At 37.6% G+C, this 20,602-nt stretch overlaps 1 protein-coding gene across 6 annotated transcripts; it reads left to right on the forward strand.

Moving 5' to 3' along the window:
* The first annotated feature begins 906 nt into the window (after nt 1–906).
* LOC307130070 (transmembrane protein 87A) lies at nt 907–20,390 on the forward strand. Of its 6 annotated transcripts, none has more exons than XM_079822937.1 (22): nt 907–1,123; nt 1,479–1,545; nt 1,672–1,763; nt 1,849–1,968; nt 2,101–2,148; nt 3,039–3,095; nt 3,543–3,587; nt 3,671–3,788; nt 4,077–4,138; nt 4,236–4,419; nt 6,707–6,806; nt 8,968–9,061; nt 9,246–9,313; nt 11,496–11,608; nt 14,307–14,365; nt 14,476–14,579; nt 14,680–14,753; nt 16,386–16,447; nt 17,662–17,714; nt 17,904–17,934; nt 18,346–18,399; nt 19,072–20,153. In XM_079822937.1, exons 1-21 carry the CDS (start codon nt 980–982, stop codon nt 18,385–18,387), a joined length of 1,737 nt encoding a protein of 578 aa, XP_079679063.1. In that variant the 5' UTR covers nt 907–979; the 3' UTR covers nt 18,388–18,399; nt 19,072–20,153. The 6 variants fall into 6 exon arrangements, with proteins under 6 accessions (XP_079679063.1, XP_079679067.1, XP_079679065.1 ...); XM_079822941.1 differs by lacking the exon at nt 9,246–9,313 and adding an exon at nt 11,125–11,189 and having other exon boundaries at nt 19,072–20,151; XM_079822939.1 differs by having other exon boundaries at nt 18,346–20,390.
* Nucleotides 20,391–20,602: the final 212 nt, after the last annotated feature.

The following is a 20,602-nucleotide window of genomic DNA, read 5'->3' on the forward strand; positions in this document are numbered from 1 at the left end:
TAAAAATGAATGTTACCAACTAGCCAGACTGACTGTAATTAGCACTAAAAAGAATTGCAGTTTGAAAAAACAACGAAAATCAAGCAATACAAATAACACAAATATATTCACTATAAATAATGAAATATAATAATATAACAAAAATATTTATATTATATACATTTATATTCATATAAATTATATTAATATTAATTTATATAATATTAATATTTTTTAGTATTTAGTAACTTTTAAATGGACTGTAATCATCAAACATTCCCGTTTACAATGACCTGATCGAATATGTCAAGATAATTTATAAAGTAAATCATTATTTACAGAAAAAGTAAATATATATATATATATATATATATATATATATATATATATATATATATATATATATATATATATATATATATATATATATATATATATATATATATATATATATATATATATATATATATATACTATATATATATAATCAATGAAAATCAATGGGGGGAATCAATGAAAATATTCAGTGGTTAAGACCTCTTTCACTATTATGGGAAAATTCACTTTTTGGCTTTAGTGAATATTCTAAAGAGGTTTAAAGCACTTTTATCGCAATTAATTTAATTATATTTTGACCCAATTTCACATTCATAAATGCTTGTCTTGTATATAGAGACTCTTTAAATAGAAATATATGCCTTTAAAACTTTGGGAGCTGTACAATGCATTTATTTGATATGTTTACACCTGATACCCTTATTTTGATTTTTATACCATTACTTTTATATTATGTTTTCTTTTTTGCATGATCTTTTTGTTTGATTTTTGTATGCATAATTGTATAATGTTATTTTATTTTTAAATAAAAGTGCAAGTATAAATATAATCAATAACAAAAATGACCAGAGACGTCCCCACCCACCAAGTGACGTCGAACAGGATGTAGATTTACACAGGGAAGTGTTGCTCGCGCAGAAGTTGTAACGTCAACTGCTTCCTTATGACAATGGCGACTGTCACGACCGAATCTTTGATATCGGTAAGACTTAGAGGAGTACTGGTTGTTGTCATTCTTCATTTCGTGTTGATACCACCGCTGACAGCTATATCAGAGCCGGGCAAATGGATCCTGAATGTGGATAATGTAAGTGCATCACCACCACCTGCGGTATTCAGAAAGGCTTCGTGAAATCTTGACCCTCATGTAGTGTCTTCAAGATTGATGACAGTCCTTTGTCTTTGCACTCACAACACTAGTTAACTCTTACCATATATGCATGTATAAAAACGATAATACGATTATGTGCCTATAGTAGTGAACATGAATCTTAAGTGTTTAGGCTAAGCTTGCCTTAATATAACTTAGCTGACTACATACTAATCTTTATATTGCAGTTATAAATACAATTCTTGTATAACATATGTACATGAAGGATTTAATTTTTGGGTAACTAGTAAGATCTGCAGATGGTGAGAATAGTCCTTTTTGTGAATTTCAGACAGTTAAAGGGAAGTACTTCTTTTTTGCGAAGACAATGTTCAACGGCACTGACATTGCAATAAACGGTGAGTATGCTTAGTTTTTACTTGGTCATTTCCCCCCAAAAATAATTTGCTCTCATGCATTAGTAAGTATGTTATGCTCTGGCTGCTCAGTGCAGTCTTTGTATTGATGGACTAAACATATTTCAGGGCTCAGTGGAAAATGCAAAGATCCTGTAAACTTTACTATATCTTGGTATTTGCGGAGTTCTCCTTGCCACGACGAAGTGTTTGGACTTAATGTGAGTGAATTTTTATCAAAAAGTGCTATTTTTTGACAAAATGTACAGCATTTTAATGTGCATAATTCTCTTTTCTTCAAAAAAGACTGAATTAGCGGGACAGTATTTTAAAAACATGAACGTACAGAGGCCAGGAGGAAATGGATTCTACATTAGCCACACGTACGATTCTATAGAGTGCGACTCTATTATGGCTGCAAATAAGGTACATTACATGCCTTGTTGAATAAATGTACATTTTGTCACTGTTTTTAGTTTATTTAGGTCAGACTTAAATTAACATGAATTTCAAAGGCTCTGCCATTAAGTGTCTCTCTTTCTCAATTAAACTCCTCAGTTTGCTGTAAAAGAGGTTGAGATGCCTAAAAAGCTGGAGCCATTGCAGGTGAGTTAAATTATTACAATTGTATAAGGGGTAATGTAGTCATCTGACCAATGTTTGCTAAATAAAAACCAGCTGTGTTATCAGGAATTCACTCATCTCATGGCTGCTCAAATAAATAAACAAACATGGGCCTGGTTTCACAGACAAGGCTTCGATTAAGCCAGGATTAGGTAAATTAGGACATTTAAGTAGCATTTATAAACATGCCTTAGAAAAAAAACATTACTGGTGCGCATCTTAAGACATATGTCAATATCTTAATATAAATATCTTAATATTTTAAGATATGTCAGTGCAGGTTGCTTTCAGTTAAATCAGCTCAAGCATGCATTTTAGGCTTAAGTCTTGTCTGTGAAACTGGGGGAGAAAATATTGATTTGAGAAGATTATGTATACAGCTATGTAGGAAATCTGTTGACTAATAGTCATTTATTCAGTGGTGCAGAGTGCTGTGATTGACCAATCAGAATCCAGTATTCCAAGTAGCTTTGCAATAAGTATTTTATTTGTCGATCTGATGATCTGACACAGATTCTGTCTCACTGTTTAATTGACAGGTTTATAGAGCTAACCTAAATGCCAAAGCTTAAACATCCAGCAGACGTGGCTGTTCATATGAATATGAATATCTGGTCTAACCAGTTGTGTTATTGGTTCTTTTGAGTGTGTGCCCAGATTCATCTTTCATAAAATTATTTCTAGTATAGACTTCGTCCAAAAAGGAGGGATCCTACCAAATTGCAAAATGGGACAACAACAGAATTATTTTAGGGAAAACATTTTAAATCGTATAATTTTAATATAGCTACAGCCCGAAATGTTACTTAAACTGCATCCAGAAAATATTGGAAATGCCTTGGGAATATTGTCTGCTCTCTTTTGTGCTTCAGTCAACCACAGAGAAACAATCCAGACGAAGGAGGGATGCGGAGAAGACGGTTGAACAGGTGAACATTTTTTGTTAATTTTCTGTTCTATATTTTTTACCCTCACACTGAAAATTAAGTCTGTCAACATTTACTCACCCTTCAAACCTGTGACTTTTTTTCTCTAAAAAAAAAATATATAATCAGAATGCCTGAGCTGCTCGCTGCTATACATACATACTGAATAGAGACTTTCAGGCTCCAAAAATAGCAACATAGAAAAATAATAAAAGTAATGGACTTGTTCACTATATTCTGAATCACCTAAGCCATGTGATTTGAGTCATTTTTCACAAATTTCTTTGCAATTTACTTTGATTGTATGGAATAGAGCAACTTTACACATTCATGTGAGCAACATGAGACTGAGTAAATAATGACAGAATTTAGATAAATGATGTTCCAACATAGTTAAGACTTGAATGCAGATTTATAAATGTACACTTTTCCCAATGTTTGCTTGATCAGGCTGTTGCAACAAATCAATCGAGTCCTCCGAAAAGCAAAAACTCTGTGAGTATCATAGCACAGAATTACTATTCAAAACAAATATTCTTTAATGTGGCTCTTTCTTTACATGCGTTTTGTTGTTATAGCAAAAACTATTTAAATCACACACCGCGGTGGTACAAACCTGGGAAGACAGTCCTTACATGTTCATCATCCAAATTGAAGCGTTTCCACCTACCAAAGACACAGAATGGAGCATACAGCGTAAGATTATAATAAGGCTTACCTTTATGGTAATATTGAGGTTTATGTAGTAATAAACTTCTTATGGAACTCACAAAGCCAGATCTTTGATTATTAGCATAATGTCTTGTGAACAAGAACAGGCAGTTTGACAGCAAGGGTCCAATGTACAATTGCTAATTTTATAAATAAACACATTTTAATATACATTTAATATCAATAGTTTTAAGAATATGTTAATATATATATATATATATATATATATATATATATATACATTTTGTTTTCTTTTTTTTCTTCAAACTACAGTGGAGATCAGGATGCACGGCCACTATGATTACATCTCCGCATCAGAATGGCCTTTGATGATTGTGAGTGTCTTTTTTTATTATCTATTATTGCAACATATCAATATTTTGTTAGATTCTGAAGAAGCTTCCACTTTCACTTTTTGCTTATTGTCCTCAGTTCTACATGGTGATGTGCATCATCTATGTAATTATGGGTGTGATTTGGTTGGCTCTCTCGGCTTGTTACTGGAGAGACCTGCTGCGGATTCAGTTTTGGATTGGGGGAGTGATCTTTCTGGGCATGATTGAAAAGGCAGTCTACTATGCAGAGTTCCAAAGCATCCGTTACGATGGCCAATCGGGTAACACTTGCAAATAAAACTGATTATATATTTATTCATATCACATTTCAGCTGCAGACATACAGTGTGTACTCACTTCAAGCTGTTTGTAATATTTTATGTGTAGTAAAACATAAGTGTAAATTAGGTCAGATTTTAAATGGTCACTGTGAAGAGAAACTAAGACCATTTAAAGCTGCAGCCTGTAACTTTTTTTGGTTAAAATTGTTGGGGTAACAGTCTAAGACCCAGGACCAGTAGTGAAAAATGAAGACCAAGAGTCTGGAGTTAGATTAATTAAAGAGAAATTTACTGACGAATAGTTTGCAGTTTCATCGGCAGAAGCCAGCTTCAAGTCTCACAAGGAGTTCGTTGGCCGCGCTCGCTCTACCAGGCTACCCGCCTCCGCCTATCATACATACAATTTCTGAACAGTTATACTGTTTTCAAGGTCTAACCACGTCATTACTGCCATGTGGATTATTCTGATTGGTAAATTTCCACACATTGTCAGTTAATCAGATTCACGTGCACTTGTTGACGCTTTCACCCCGGATTGAGACACGTGGTGACCTTCCAGATTCTGGAGCAGGAGCCAGCTTGCCCAAAACAACCCGTCCACTCATCTCTTAGGATGTCAGTAATCCACATCCAATACTGATCTTTAACACCGAATATAGCGCACATACACAGTCTCTTCAAGGTTGGAGTTGGTTGAGCTCTGGTCCAAACCAGAGAAAGTTTTCCAAAACATACTGATAACATGTGCTTTTCTCTCAGTGAGAGGTACAGACAATAGTACAATTGTATTCATACAATTCTTTAAGGTTTCAGTAAAAGGAAATATAAAATTAAATAAAATAAAGTTTAAGACAAACCCATATTTATTCTCTGGAAGCCGGGCTGAGCGAGCAAGCACTACTACTGCACTCCCGTCATGTTAGAGGTGTGTGATACCTCAAATCCAAAGACACGACTGAAATCAAGTGTTCTAGTGACTCATCACTAGGACAGACCATCAGTCACCACTCCGAGACCAAATACAAACTTTAGAAAACATAAAGGAAGAAACAACCATTGGGCCTCTTGATTTGAGCAAAATCATAACTGGAAAGAATCATTAAAATCATAATTATATAGGAGTGAATATTGATTGAGGCTTTGATTATGAATTTAAGTAGGATATATATATTGAGATTGAAATCGACAAGTAACGCTAATACACATTAGATACACGTAGTCACGCAATGCTGATGTCGTTAACGTTAACAATTTGAGATCAAAGTATAACAATAATAATAATTTGATGTGATGTGACCTAAGCGATTGTTAGATTCAATCTGCGTTGGTTTCGCGATTATAATGCTTTTTTTTTCTCAGAAAAGTGGCAGACATGTTACTTACTTTGTTCAGATTACATTTTCCAGTGAAAATTCTTATTTTGGTCATACTTCCAAGTAGTGTTGTCAAAAGTACAGATCGCGATACCAAGTCGGTACTGACATTTTAACAATGTGATGCTTTGAGCGTGTGATTGGCCACGGGAGCGTTTGAAAGTGTTTTGAAAGCGGGAGAGGGAGTTTTTGAAACTACATGCAGGCGTCGACCAGCAGACTGATAGGCGCCTGCATTCAAATATTCCCGTGTATCGGTGTAAGTGCTCTGTGAAAAGCTTCATTGATATATATTTATAACATGTTTTTGAAGCGCTGGTCATTGTAGCCAATCACAGACATTTGATGAGCGTGTGAGCACAATGGGCAATCAGAGCTCTTTACGATTCCGCTCAACAGCGTTCAAAGCGTCACAATTTTTTAATTACAGGACCGACTTGGTATCGCGGTCGGTACTTTTGACAACAACACTACTTCCAAGACAAATACAGTATCCACACTGGTGTGGTGTCTGACAGCCACACATACGCCTCAAAACATTACATTTATCTGCGCTGAGGAACCGTGCCGATGCACAGCTCGCGTACAGGTGATAGCGCCGCAAATAACTGCAATTGTAGGTTTCAAGAGGTTTCAACCGAGATGGCGACAAAGAGGCAAAACTTATGGACTGCAGCTTTATTATTTAGCTTGTAATGTTTTAATAAGTATTTATAATAATCTAGTACATTTAAAAATGAAGCTGATTTTTTATGTTAAACACAAAGGCAAGCTTTAGATGTATTGGGGCCCATTATATCAATAAATCCTTAGGCTTATTTTTGATGTGACTGATTCTGGAAATGTGCTGTAAAGCTTTGATAAGGTTACTATAGTGAATGTAGTCATCACGGTGCATTATTTTGTTTGTGCAGTTCAAGGTGCAGTGGTGTTTGCAGAGATACTTTCGGCTGTGAAAAGAACCCTGGCTCGAGTGCTGGTCATTATTGCTAGCCTGGGATATGGCATAGTCAAGTAAGTCATTTTTAAGCAGTGATATATGGAGCCATAAGAGACTAGAGTCTGGTCTAATCTTTTATTCAGCAAGGATGCATAAAACTGATCAAAAGTAAAGTTTTTGTTACATACACAACAGAACAACTGTTTTCAACATTGATAATAATAACACAAAATGTTTCTTATTCACCAAATCAGTAGCCTAGAAATCTAGACGCACCCTAGCGGCAGCAAATGTAATTTGCAGCCAGGGCAGACTAGCAACTCTCCATTGGCTTGCGGGCTGGAAAAACCAAACTTTGGTCAGGCCAATCACATAGTGTATAGAATCGGTGGGCGGGCTTAACATAATGACGGCAGAGTTGCGGCGGTTCCGCGTGCTACTCGTAAACAAAGAAGCTGGCAAACAGCGGCCTTTGGAATCGGCTTTGGCCGATTGGAGTTAAGCTTTTCTTTGAGAAAAGAACAAAGAACGGCACTGAAGTCATTCTTAAGAAAGGAAGATGTGTTCGGAGTTTTGCAGATCGGATACTAGGGCTGAACGATATATCGTTATCGTATCTATATCTAGATATGAACTTTCAAGATATTGCTATCGAAAAAAGCAACGATATAGACGATATAGATTTCCCCTCTCCGCGCTCGCCCTGCATACAACTCTGGCAGTCACAACAAACATCAGTTTTACGAGTGCCCTTGAATGCACCGCTAAAGCCAGCGCGCACACACTACCAGGGACGTGGGAACTATATTGTGAGGGGGGGGGGGGGGGGGGGCGTTTCCATGGTGACACGTCATTGCTTGTCACGTGACACACCGCAGCAGCAACAGCGCTGAATGAATGATGATCTGCTTTTATGTAATTTTTTTCCCTTTTTTATTCAGAATATTCACAAATGTGTTAGCTATGGCATGAAATATCTGATATTCCGATTGTCAAATACATGCAAGTGGAAGTATGTTGTTGTTTAAACACCTTTTATAACGATCACGTTAGTTGAGCTGTATGCGCGATGGGAGCCGCCGTGTTAGTTTGTGCCGCAGATGCAGTTCAGAGAATCGGATCTGTTGGATTTACAACCTCTATGTTTACAACACAAGAATTCATCCACTTCTCCCGAAATACTTAAAAGGAAGTGGCTGGTGAACTGGGAATAGAATAGAGTAAACATTGAAGTTACTTACACAATATGTATCTGATATGAATAAAACGTGTCGAATTATAATGGAAAGGATTATTATTACCTCTTCCGTAGACATCAGTGTGTATTTTACAAACTCTAAATGTATTGTTTTTTTAGTACTTATGTGAATTTATATGTTTGAAACCTAAAATAAACTGTATGTGGTTGAAAACACTGAAAAGTTGTGATATATGACAGCTCTGAGCGCGCCTGTCTCTGGCTAAATTCAACATTTGAATTTAGCAGTTGATCATGTGATGCACTTGATCATACGCTCCAGGGACCAGCCTAGTCTGATTACACCTGTTTGATCGTACGAGCCAAAGGCTTAAAAACAATACATTTTCTGACACAAATTTTTGAAATGTAGGCTTAAATCAAACATTTTAATTCAGTTTCTGGTTTTCACCGAACACGTAGTCATATCGTATTGTATTGATATCGAGATATCTGGCATGAAAATCGAGATATGAAATTTTGTCCATATCGTTCAGCCCTACCGGATACGGCGAAAGTTTAATCTATCAACTAGCTCCGCTTCACATTCTTCGTTGCTCTGGTTGGTTGTAGTGCTATCCTATTGCGTGCAGAGGGAATTTGAAAGACAACCATTTATCCCGCCCCTCGGATTGAGCCCTGCCAATGGTGAGTTCCCAGACCCAACATCTTGATGTGGGTCTGGCTTGTCAGGCTTCCAAAATCAGCATATTAGAAGGATTTCTGAAGGACTATGTGACACTGGAGTAATGGACTTATTTTAAACTGTAGTAATATTTCAACATTTTTACTGTATTTTCAATAAAGAAAATGCAGCCTTGGTGAGCATAAGAAACATGAAAACAATCTAACAGACCCCAAACTTTTGAATAGTTGGTTCAGGCTTGCCGTTAATTCTGGAAGTGGAGTTCACTTGCAGCGAAGCATTTACTATAAGAGTAATCTTCAGCATAGTTCTATACTTTTCCTTGTTTAATAACTCTACCTTTTTACTGCAGGCCACGACTAGGAGCATTGCTGCACAGGGTAGTGGGAGTAGGACTGCTCTACCTTATCTTCTCCATCATAGAGGGCGTCCTGAGAGTCAACACGGTAAGGAGAGTCTCACGGGCTGAAACCAAACACACTTTCACTGCCAATAATAAATTGCCAAAAATAAATAGTGACTAGTGACATCTCCCTGCCCCACCCCCTCCCCCTTTGTGGCTAACCTTCTAAATTAACATGATGATGTTGCACCAAATGTCATGTGGAGCTTAATGTTTCTTTCTCACAGGAGCACGGTGGTTCAAGCAGGCTGCTTTGTGACATTGTTATGGCCCTCATTGATTCTTGTGTTGTGTGGTGGATATCCTTTCATAAGTCAATTCTGTGTCATAATAGTGTTCATTTTGTGCTGTTATTACAATGACTTCTGCATGGTGTAGTTTAGAACAGATAAATGGAAATGACTGCAGATTCTACAGGGTTGAACTTATAAATGTTTTTTTCTGTTTCAGTGGCCTTGCATACAGTACTCTGTGCAATATTTGGGGGGTGTTATGTCCATGTTATGGAAATTTGAGTCTCTCATTGCTCTTAGATTCTTTGGCACTGGTGTTGGTGGTGGTGTAGAGTTGAGATAATGCCTTGTGAGATACCTTCTTTCCCCATTTTCAGTCTTGCTTCCAAGCTAGTAGCATGATGTAAACCTGCCTTTTGTTGGGCTGAATGATGGTTATGGATTGCGATGTGTGAGCATTTAGAACTAGGGCTGGGCGATTGTATTAAATATGAAGATCATTTTAATTCCAGTATAAAATTAAACAACATAGGAGTTTAACGCTGCTCGATTACTGAAATGCTATTTATTTCATAGGGATGTATGCATAGATGCCTCATTAGTGTCTCTTTCTATGGGCTGTTATATGTAAGCCACACACCATATTGGAGCGGTCAAATCTGGTCCATCACCACTTGAGAGCAAGTTTACTATTCCTCTCTATCTGTAATAAACATTAACAGATGATTTTCACAGCATTTAGTTGATCAATTGCATGTTATACATAAAAGTAAAAAAACCATAAAACCAGCACATTCACCTCTCATCCCATTTCATCTGGAATTTATAGCTCTGTGGTTTTTACAGCTATAGGCTAAACAAAGCTGTGACATTTTTGATGAATTCATTGAATTGTTAGTGTGACTAATGAACGGCGTCATGTTAACCGTTCTCAGTTGGCGGACACATCTACGTGTCTGGAGCGGTCGAATGTGGCATCTGCATATACATATCCTATGATTTATTTGGCCATAAAATTGCTGTTGCCAAACATGTTGTTACACTATATTTGGTAAGTTCAATTCAGGAATAGTTCACCCAAAAATGAAAATTCAAGTGTTGCCCAAAAACTTTTGGTTATAATCATTCTTCAAAATATCTTCTTTTGTTCAACTCTGCATTTAAGTAACAAATATAATTCAACAAATTTGCTCAAATTTTGCTTCAAGAATGTCCCTATGTGGCAAATATTAAAATGGTTTAGTAATAAACAATAATATTCATGCTGCTGTTCAAAGATTTATGGTAAATTTGTTTTGTTTTTTAATTCAAGGATTTCAATTAAATGCTGTTCTTTGAACATTGTATTCATTTTTTTTTTAACTGCTGAACATTCAGCTTTGACATCACCGACATTAAATTATATTTTAAAACATTAAAATAGAAAAGTTATTTTGAATTATAATATTTCAGAATATAATTTTTTTTTTACTTTATTTTTTATAAAGTAAATGCAGCATTGGTGAGAATAAGAGAATTATGCTAAAAACATTCAAATTGTTCACAAACCGTTAGAAAGATATTATACTGTAGTTTCATGGAAATGATTAAATATCATGTTTTTTTTCATTACTGTATTTCTTGCATTAATCATTTTGGAAAGTATTTGGTTGAAATTACCGTTCCTTTAAAAAAAAAAAAAAAAAACCCTTTCAAGCCATCTATCAGCTAATATATAAATATTGAGGTTCTGAATATCTTAAGGCAATCGTTCAGCCCTGTGTGTTCAGGACCCTCTTGATTGTGGTGAGTGTGACGTGCTACTCTTCTCTCTCTCTTTCTCTGGCTCTCTCTGTCTTTCTCTCTCTCTCTTCCCCCTGTATTGTTCTGCCAGGCTGAAGATGACCTGGTGTTGCTGGCTGCCATCCCCTTGGCTGTTCTCGACTCTACCCTCTGCTGGTGGATATCCTACGTTTCTCCATTGCTGTTTGTGTGTGTGTCCCTCTTTCTCTCTTGCTGGGTTGTTTAACAGTGGCTTCTGTAGGTCGGATGTTAATCACCCTTTTTTGTCCTCCTTCCATATGCGATTCCCTAGATTTTCTCCATTCATAAAAGGACAAAATCAAGCACGTTTCTGTCAGTGGGTCAGAAAGACTCTCTACAGATCTATTTTTTTTAACTGCAGCGTAAGCTGTGTCTGCTTTAGATTGTGAACATTAGGACGTTGCTTAGCTCTAGTGATCATATATAGTCCTTGACACTCAGTCACATCTTCATTAGCCTGGCCCAGACGATGAAGCTCCTTCGGCTGAGGAGAAACTTGGTCAAGCTGTCCCTGTACCGACACTTCACCAACACACTCATATTCGCTATCATTGGTGAGCACACACTGCACACTACTACACTATTGTGTGAAGTGTTTTTGACATTAATCACTGGTATTTCAATACACTACTGAATGCAGTCCATTTTACTGTAATCCTTTCAATGTAGTATTTGCATACTGAATTATGATTGGTCTGTCAAACATCTGGGTTACATGACTTATTAATGGAAAGTGAGCCGTAATTGGGGACATTCAATCTCTGTCTCTCTCTCTCTCGCTATATTTAGGTTGGCAACATTTTTTTAAACTGTAATTTTACTAAACTTTAACACTTGCAAGCACTGATTTTCCATGATGCACTACTGTTCAAAAGTTTGGGGTCAGCACTTTTTTTTTGTTAGTTTGTTTGTTGCTACTTTTATTCAACAAGGATGCTCTCAATTTAACAAGTGTGACAGTAAAGACATTTTTGAATGGATTTTCTTTTTCATAATATACACTCGGCAGCCACTTATTAGGTACACCTTGCTAATATTGGGTTGGACCTCTTTTGCTTAATTCTTTGTGGCATAGATTCAACAAAGTGCTAGAAACATTTCTATGAGGTTTTGGTCCATATTGATATGATAGATGCGACGGCTGAGAAGCAACTGTGCGATGCTATCATCTGAATCTCCTGTTCCTCTACATCCCAAACGTACTCTATTGGGTTGAGATCTGGTGACTGAAGGCCATTTGAGTATAGCGAACTCATTGTCATGTTCAAGAAACCAGTTTGAGATTATTTGAGCTTTGTGACATGGCACGCTATCCTGCTGGAAGTAGCCATCAGACGATGTGTACACTGTGGTCATAAAGGGATGGACATGGTCAGTAACAATACTCAGGTACGCTGTGGTGTTTAAACAATGCTCAGTTGTTGCTAAGAGGTCCAAAGTGTGCCAAGAAAATATCCCCCACACCATTACACAACCACCAGCAGCCTGAACCATTGATGTTTACTCCAAATTCTGATCCTACCACCTGGATGGCGCAGCAGAAATTGAGACTCATCAGACCAGGCAACGTTTCAATCTTATAGGGTCCAATTTTGGGGAGCCTGTGTGAATTGTAGCCTCAGTTTCCTGTTTTTAGAGGACAGTGGCACCGGTGTGTTCTTCTGCTGCTGTAGCTTATCTGCTTCAAGGTTCGACATGTTGTAAAGAGGGGTTATTTGAGTCTGGCCATTCTCTTCCAACCACTGGCATCAAGGTATTTTTGCCCTCAGAACTGCCACTCACTGGATATTTTCTCTTTTTTGGACCATTCTCTTTAAACCCCAGGGCCCGTATTCATAAAGAATCTTAATGCAAAGAGTAGCTCCTAGTGACAAAATTCTAAGAAAATTCTTAGAAATGTGGGCGTTTACTCTTAAAATCAACTAAAAAATCCTAGTAAAGAAAAAAGTAATTCAGAAAGGATCTTAACCCTTAAAAGAGGTCTTAAGATCAAATTTGTTAGGAGCACGGACGAGGACTTTTAAGAGGCTTAAGAGTTTCTTTAGCAGCGGAGAAAATGGCAGAAAGACGAAGAGGGAGAAGAAATGTGTTGCAGACAATGGATGACAGTGACTTAAGACGCTATAGATTAGATCGTGCAGGGATCATGTTTGTTGCATTAAATCCAACTTTCAAACCACCATTTAAATAGACATGCCAGCAATCAGAGTGGAACAATGTTTATAATTCTAAGCCAATCAAATACCTTAGGAAATGAACAGCATGGTAAATAATAAAAGGATTTATATTCAATTCAAATTTATTTGTATAGTGCTTTTCACGATACGTATCATTTGTATACATTATATATATATATATATAATGTGTGTGTGAGTAAGAGAGAACGGTAAAATAGGACAATTTGCGCTTGTAATTTCAAAGTGAAGGCTTAGAATAGACCCTATACTTAAAAGCGCTCCTTTTTGGACAACCAACCAATCACAGTCTTCAAAAGACTTTGTCATACGTAGCAACGGGGTCAGCCCCACCTCTTCATTAAGATAAAAGTTTTTGTATTTTCCTTGCTCAGAGTTGCTCTCAGATCGGTCCCGAATAGCTCTTAAGCTAAGACTCCTACGTTAAAGTTTTTAAGCTAAATTAGGAGTTTTCTGAGAGGACTCATAGAATCTTTATGAATACGGGCCCAGTAGATCAGCAGTTTCTGAAATACTCAGACTAGCCCACCTGGCACCAACAACCATGCCACGTTCAAAGTCACTTAAATCACCTTTCTTCCCCCTTCTGATGCTCAGTTTGAATTTCAGCAGATCGTCTTGACCATGCCTACATGCCTAAATACATTGAGTTGCTGTCATGTGATTGGCTGATTAGATATTTTCATCAATGAGCAGTGGAACAGGTGTACCTAATAAAGTGGCTGGTGAGTCCTGAAAAGGAATAATCCTGAAAAAAATGTATCACTGTTTCCGCAACATTGATATTTGACATTGATAATAATAAGAATTAAGAATAACAAAATCCCAGCATATTTTAATAATTTCTAATTGGGGTTAGGTAAATTTCCCAAAAACTTTAATTCTTATATAATTTACTGTATTTTTGATCAATCAAATAAATGCAGCCTTCATGAGCATAAGAGACTTAAAAAAAAACATTTTTAAAATCAAACTGACTCCAAACCAACTTTTGAATGTAAGTGTATGCAAACATTTGGCCACATGTTCTCATAATGAAATTCGGATTCTCTTTCAGCTTCTGTTATATTCATTGTGTGGACAACAAAGACCTTCAAGTTAACCAAGTGCCAATCTGTAAGCATTCTCTAGTTACATGTAATAAATATATATATATATATATATATTTTTTTTTTAGTTAAACAATACTTAAATTGACACCTATGTGACATCAACTGCTCTTGTAGGACTGGAGAGAGCTGTGGATCGATGATGCCTTCTGGCGCTTCCTTTTCTCTAGTATCCTGCTCGTCATCATTTTCTTATGGAGGCCTTCAGCAAACAACCAGAGGTAAAGCACTTCACCTCAATCCATGTGTCAAGGCCATTTGTAAACTCAGCAAATACAGTGGAGACAAGATCGTCAGTCTCTGTCCTTCTGAACCCTTCAGGTATGCCTTCAGTCCACTGGTGGATGAAGTTAGTGAGGAAGAGGAGGGGGAGCAGCTCATGAATGAAGCCTTCGGTAAGAGTCTTAATTAACAAATTAGAAGGTGAGAGACAGAAGTAGTGGCCTGTATTTAAAGATGACAGAGAAAAAATTCTTCACATGGGATCTTTGCAAGCTGCCTTTCACTATATTATTATGCATTTGATTTAAAGTCGTAATGAAGTAGCGACAGATTTTTTCTTTTGTATTGTGATGTACATCCGAGTGTAAAATGTAGGCTGGGACTTGAGAGCGTGTGCACGCTTCAGGAAGTAAGTGCGCAATACTTTCCCATGTCTTAAAATGCCAAAGTGCAGTGCCCTTAATGCACACTAAACCCACATTTTGGAACGGTATTTGAGGCGAAGCGTATCCCATCATGCATTATGCTTGGAAACTTGCGTGCCATGAAAGAAAGCATTCCACTGTAAGTTTAATTAGATATTACATATAATTTGGTAGTAAACCTTAAAGTGTTGCACATTTTATTGGTGCAAAGATAAGTAGGTTTTGTGTATTTTGTACAATATTTGCAACTGCTTTTTATCACTTGATTAGAAACACCACCATTTTTAAATTGAGTCTTCTTTTAATTACATCGCGACTGCTGAACAAGTTTATTTTAAAAAGCAAAGTATTGAAAATTTAAAAAAAGCTCTGTTAACAGTTGCATTTTTGCAACACTAAGGCCCAATCCCAAGGGGAAGGGGATAGCCCTTCAAACAGATTTTTCAGAACCACACTTCGAACGAAGGGGTAAGATGAGTTTCCCTCCACCGACTACCGCGCTGCATAGAATGTGTGTATGTTGCCACTCGGGATCGATCCCTTGCGTGTCGCCTGGCTGCCAGTTTCTCCATAGCTTGCTAAACGCACTATTTGAGTGATTTGAACACATATTAATAATAGTTTAAAAATGTATATCTGGTCATCCTTCATAACGCAGTCGATATTTACAATACGTAGCGTCTGTAAACTCTTGCATTACCAAGGTAACGACTGACTTGAAGTATAACGTATGAACATTATCGCAGCACCACAGTAGAAACCGGCCGGCTCGGATCTGTACGAAATGGAACGGTTAATAAACAAAGAGAACAGTTTGGCCCGATGGAAAAGTGGCTTCACTAGTCTTATATGTTCTGTATCGTCTTAGGAAACTCTGGCTCATTTTGAACTGAAAACGAGAGCCATTTTATTAAGTCCAAAAACAGCGCAAAACTTTGTTGGGAGTGAGTAATTTGTTAAACGTGCTCGCGCCTGATTTCTGTTAGATATAGCCTACGCACTTCATTGCTGTTCATACTGATTAAATGTCACAGGACACTAATAAAAGTAATGGGGTATGATGACGTGTAATGGTTTAGTAGTGGTGTCCCATTTCTTAGGGGAATATTTTCACCCCTACACCTTGGCGCTCTGTTTCAAAGGGCAAGGGGAACGGGTAGGTGTAGGGGTAGGGGAAGGGGTATAAAATAGAATTGTGATTGGGCCTAAAAGTGTCTCATCAGGTAATCAAAAGTTCTATACACACTTGCAGTCTTCACGCCTACTTGAACAAATTAAAACAACCTGAATACTGTGCATCATGTCTGCAGATCTGGTTATCAGCCTTTGTTTGCTTGACTGTGTTTAGCCAGTTCTAACCAGTTATACTTGAATCTACAGAGGGTGTGAAAATGAGAGGGATGAAACCAGAGACCAACGGAAGTGCAAAACTCAGCAAAGTGGTAATGCACAATACCTAAAAAATTCATTGTTTTGTTGACAATATACACCGATCAGGCATAACATTATTAACAGGTGAAGTGAATAACACTGATTATCTCTTCATCACGGCACCTGTTAATGGGTGGGAAAATTTTAGGCAGCAAGTGAACATTTTGTCCTCAAAGTTGATGTGTTAGAAGCAGGAAAAATGGGCAAGCTTAAGGATTTGAGCGAGTTTGACAAGGGCCAAATTGTGATGGCTAGACGACTGGGTCAGAGCATCTCCAAAACTGCAGCTCTTGTGAGGTGTTTCCGGTCTGCAGTGGTCAGTATCTATCAAAAGTGGTCCAAGGAAGGACCAGTGGTGAACCGACGACAGAGTCATGGGCGGCCAAGGCTCTTTTGTTGCGTATGTGGCTGCATAGCCGCAGACCAGTCAGGGTGCCCATGCAGACCCCTTTCCACTGCCGAAAGCGCCAACAGTGGACACGTGAGCATCAGAACTGGACCATGGAGCAATGGAAGAAGGCCTGGTCTGAGGAATCGCGTTTTCTTTTACATCACGTGGATGGCCGGGTGCATCGCTTACCTGAGGAACACACGGGACCAGGGAACTCACGGGACCAGCCGGCGAAGGCAATGTGATGCTTTGGGCAATGTCCTGGAGAACCTTGGGTCCTGCCATCCATGTGGATGTTCCTTTGACACGTACCACCTACCTAAGCGTTGTTGCAGACCTTTGGTATTCCCTGGTGGCTGTGGCCTCTTTCAGCAGGATAATGCGCCCTGCCACGAAGCAAAAATCGTTCAGGGATGGTTTGAGGAGCACAGCGAGTTTGATGTGTTGACTTGGCCTCCAAATTCCCCAGATCTCAATCCAATCGAGCATCTTTAGGATGTGCTGAACAAACAAGTCCGATCCATGGAGGCCCCACCTCGCAACTTACAGGACTGAAAGGATCTTAAAACATCTTGGTGCCAGATACCACAGCACACCTTCAGGGGTCTAGTGGAGTCCATGTCTCGATGGGTCAGGGCTGTTTTGGCAGCAAAAGGGGGACCAACACAATATAAGGAAGTTCTGAATAATGTTATGCCTGATCGGTGTATATGAAGGTAGATCTAAAACATGTTGTGAGGAAAAAAAATCATTGTGTATTCTCAGATATGCTGCATATTTTTTGTCATGTCAAGGCCTTCACCTCATGGTAAATTTGTTTTGTCGTCCCTACAGGATGAAGATCTCAAATGGGTTGAGGAGAACATTCCCTCATCAATGGCTGATGTGTAAGTCCAGGGATCATATAAAAGTCATGTTTACGGAAAATATGGTTAGAATGACAAATAAGCGGTTGTTTTCTAAAAGGAAAATCCCTTTTTATTTTGACTGTACACCCAAAGACACCATTAGTTTGCCTGTAAATCTACTAGCAATTACTGCCGTGTCATTGACGTGTCCTTTTCTTTGTTTTGCAGGGCACTGCCGCCTCTGCTAGACTCAGACGAGGTAAGTGTCTCATACTCTGATAGGCCAGCAGTGGGCGCTCTTTGAGCTTCCAAAGTAGAACACAGAGAGCGATCAGCCTGACACGTCACAGTGTTGACCCTCGCTCCCTCTCCGTCAGTTGTTTTCTTTCTGCTTGGAACAAAAGGAGCGCTCAGGCTTTGGAGGTTTTGTCTGACTATTAAGACCTCACTAAAGCTAACATTGGACGTGTTCATTTCGAACTGCAGCCAATACGGACAAATCTCGTAAAGAGGAGATAGATTACATGCTACAATGCATGCAGGCTTTTATAGGTGTTTATGTAACCGTGTTGATCATTTAGAGGAATTGTATTGTATTAAACCACCTTTTTTAAATGTCAATTTTTTATTATTAACTCTTTTTTTTTTTTTTGTCTTTCTTCTCCCCCAGGAGATCATGACCACGAAATTTGAGATGTCCAAAATGGAGTAGATCTATGAAAATGTATGTATTGTGTGTGTGTATATAATGTGTATGACAGTGCACAATTGCTTTATCCTAAAATATGAGCTTTTCATAAGCAACGTCTGTAAATATGAGGGACGATGAGGGTAATGCACTAAAGGACGTTTTGTTTTATTTTTAATTGCCTGTTTGTATTTATATTTTCTCAGATAATATGGTGTACAAGTTTCTTAACTTAACTGTAAATTGCCTTTGACTGTTGTTTACATATCTACTGTACAAACTGTGATTAAAACACATTAGTTTGTGCATTGTGCTCTTTTACTAAGAGGCTTTTGCACAACAATCCTCTTAATCACATAAAGATGGGAAAACATGTCAGATGAAAGCTCGCTTTTCTGCTTTTCTTTAATTCGTCAGTATGCTTTCATAGATTAAGAGTACCTCTCCGACCTGCTGGTATTTTCAGTAAAAGTGGCCATTAAGTGTCATCTTGCTGGCCTGTGGACCATTAAGCAGATTGCCTTTCAATGGATTTATCTAACGTCAGTTTTTAATGCTCTGTGTCATAGTTAATAAAAACTCATCTGCTTTTGGGTACAGTTGGGCAAATGAGGTTGCGAGATTTTTGTCTGTGAACAGTCTATAACAATTGATCAACTCGTATCTCTTTCTCTCTCTTTTTAAAAAAAAAATCTGGTTTCCCCCTAGAACAAGTTAAACTGCTGGCCACAGGATATCTAGCAGCATGTGCAGATGCTCATTGCAAATTAAATTATTTTTACAGCAAAATCAGTAAAAAGTTATTGCCATTGACCCTTTTTGACTTGTAAGAAGAGACTTACTGCTTTGACAACATATGCTAAGTCTGTAAAGTCCGCCCGGGTTGTGTTGTCAATAGGTATTGATTTCCTCTCAAAGCCACATTCAAAAGTCTGTCATGCAGAGTGTCAGTTTCACCCGCTTGCAAATACAGTCTCAATATCTCTGTCCTGTTTTGTCCCTGTTAAGTCAACTCATTATTTGTTAATACTTCCACACGGTTCTTCATTAACCCTGACCCTGGCGGTGAGCTATAGGGAATGCTGCACCAAAACCTGTTGCTAGGCATTCTGTTAATCTGCAGTTAACGTGCTAATAGCATGATCTCTGCGAATTAGTGTAAATGGTGAAGTGTAAACATGACGGTGGTCAAGGTACAGTCATAATTGACATTTGCTATAATAGTGTTCATAGGGTTTTATATAATAGCATGTTCCCATTTCCAAGATGTGAATTATGCACTATTGTGAAGCAGAATTTTTGGAAGGAAACTACAGTATCTGTCAAAAGTTTGGAAACAACATTTTTTTTTAAATGTTTTTTAAAGAAATGTCTTCTGCTCACCAAGACTGCATTTGTTTCATCACAAATACAGTGAAGACGGTAATATTGTGAAATATTATTTCAAACTCAAAGAGCTGTTTTCTATTTTAATATATTTACAAATGTAATGTATTCCTGTTATTCAAAGCGGAATTTTCAGCAGCCGTTACTCCAGCCGTTACTCCAGTCTCCAGTGTCACATGATCCTTGAGAAATCATTCTAATATGCTGATTTGGTGCTCAATGTTGAGAACAGTTGTGCTTCTTAACATTTCTGTGAAAATGCTGACACTTTTTTTCAGTGTTCTTTGATGAATAGAAAGTTCGATTAACCATATTCAGAAATCTTTTGTAACGTTATAAATGTCACTGTAACTTTTGATCCATTTAATGAATCTTTGATTAATAAAACTATACATTTCTCTTTTTTTCTTCTTTAAATCTTATGACAAATGATTGAATGGTATCATTGTTTCCACAAAAATTCAGCTTTGTCATCTCAGAAATGAATTACATTTTTAAATTATTTTAAATTGTAATACTTCACAATATTACTGTTTTTACTGTATTTTTAAACTTAAAGCTTCAGTCTGTAACTTTGTGCGCTCTTGCGGTTAATAAAGAGATCTGCATATGTTTTGCGGAAGAACATTGCAGCCGGAGCTACTTCTCTCTGTTTATGTCTATGGCGAGTCACGCAGGGACTGTGCTCCTCCGCAGCGGTTCCTACCAGACTGGTCTGAAATAGTCCCAATATAAACACTTATTATAAGTGTTCCATAATGATTTAGGGTAAGACAAAAACACGGGTTGGAAAATGGATTTATGTTGTAAATTCTCATTATGTAATTTTTGTAAGTCTTTGACACACCAAAAA

Source organism: Gobio gobio, assembly GCF_949357685.1.
Source record: "Gobio gobio genome assembly, chromosome: 8".
NCBI lineage: Eukaryota > Metazoa > Chordata > Actinopteri > Cypriniformes > Gobionidae > Gobio > Gobio gobio.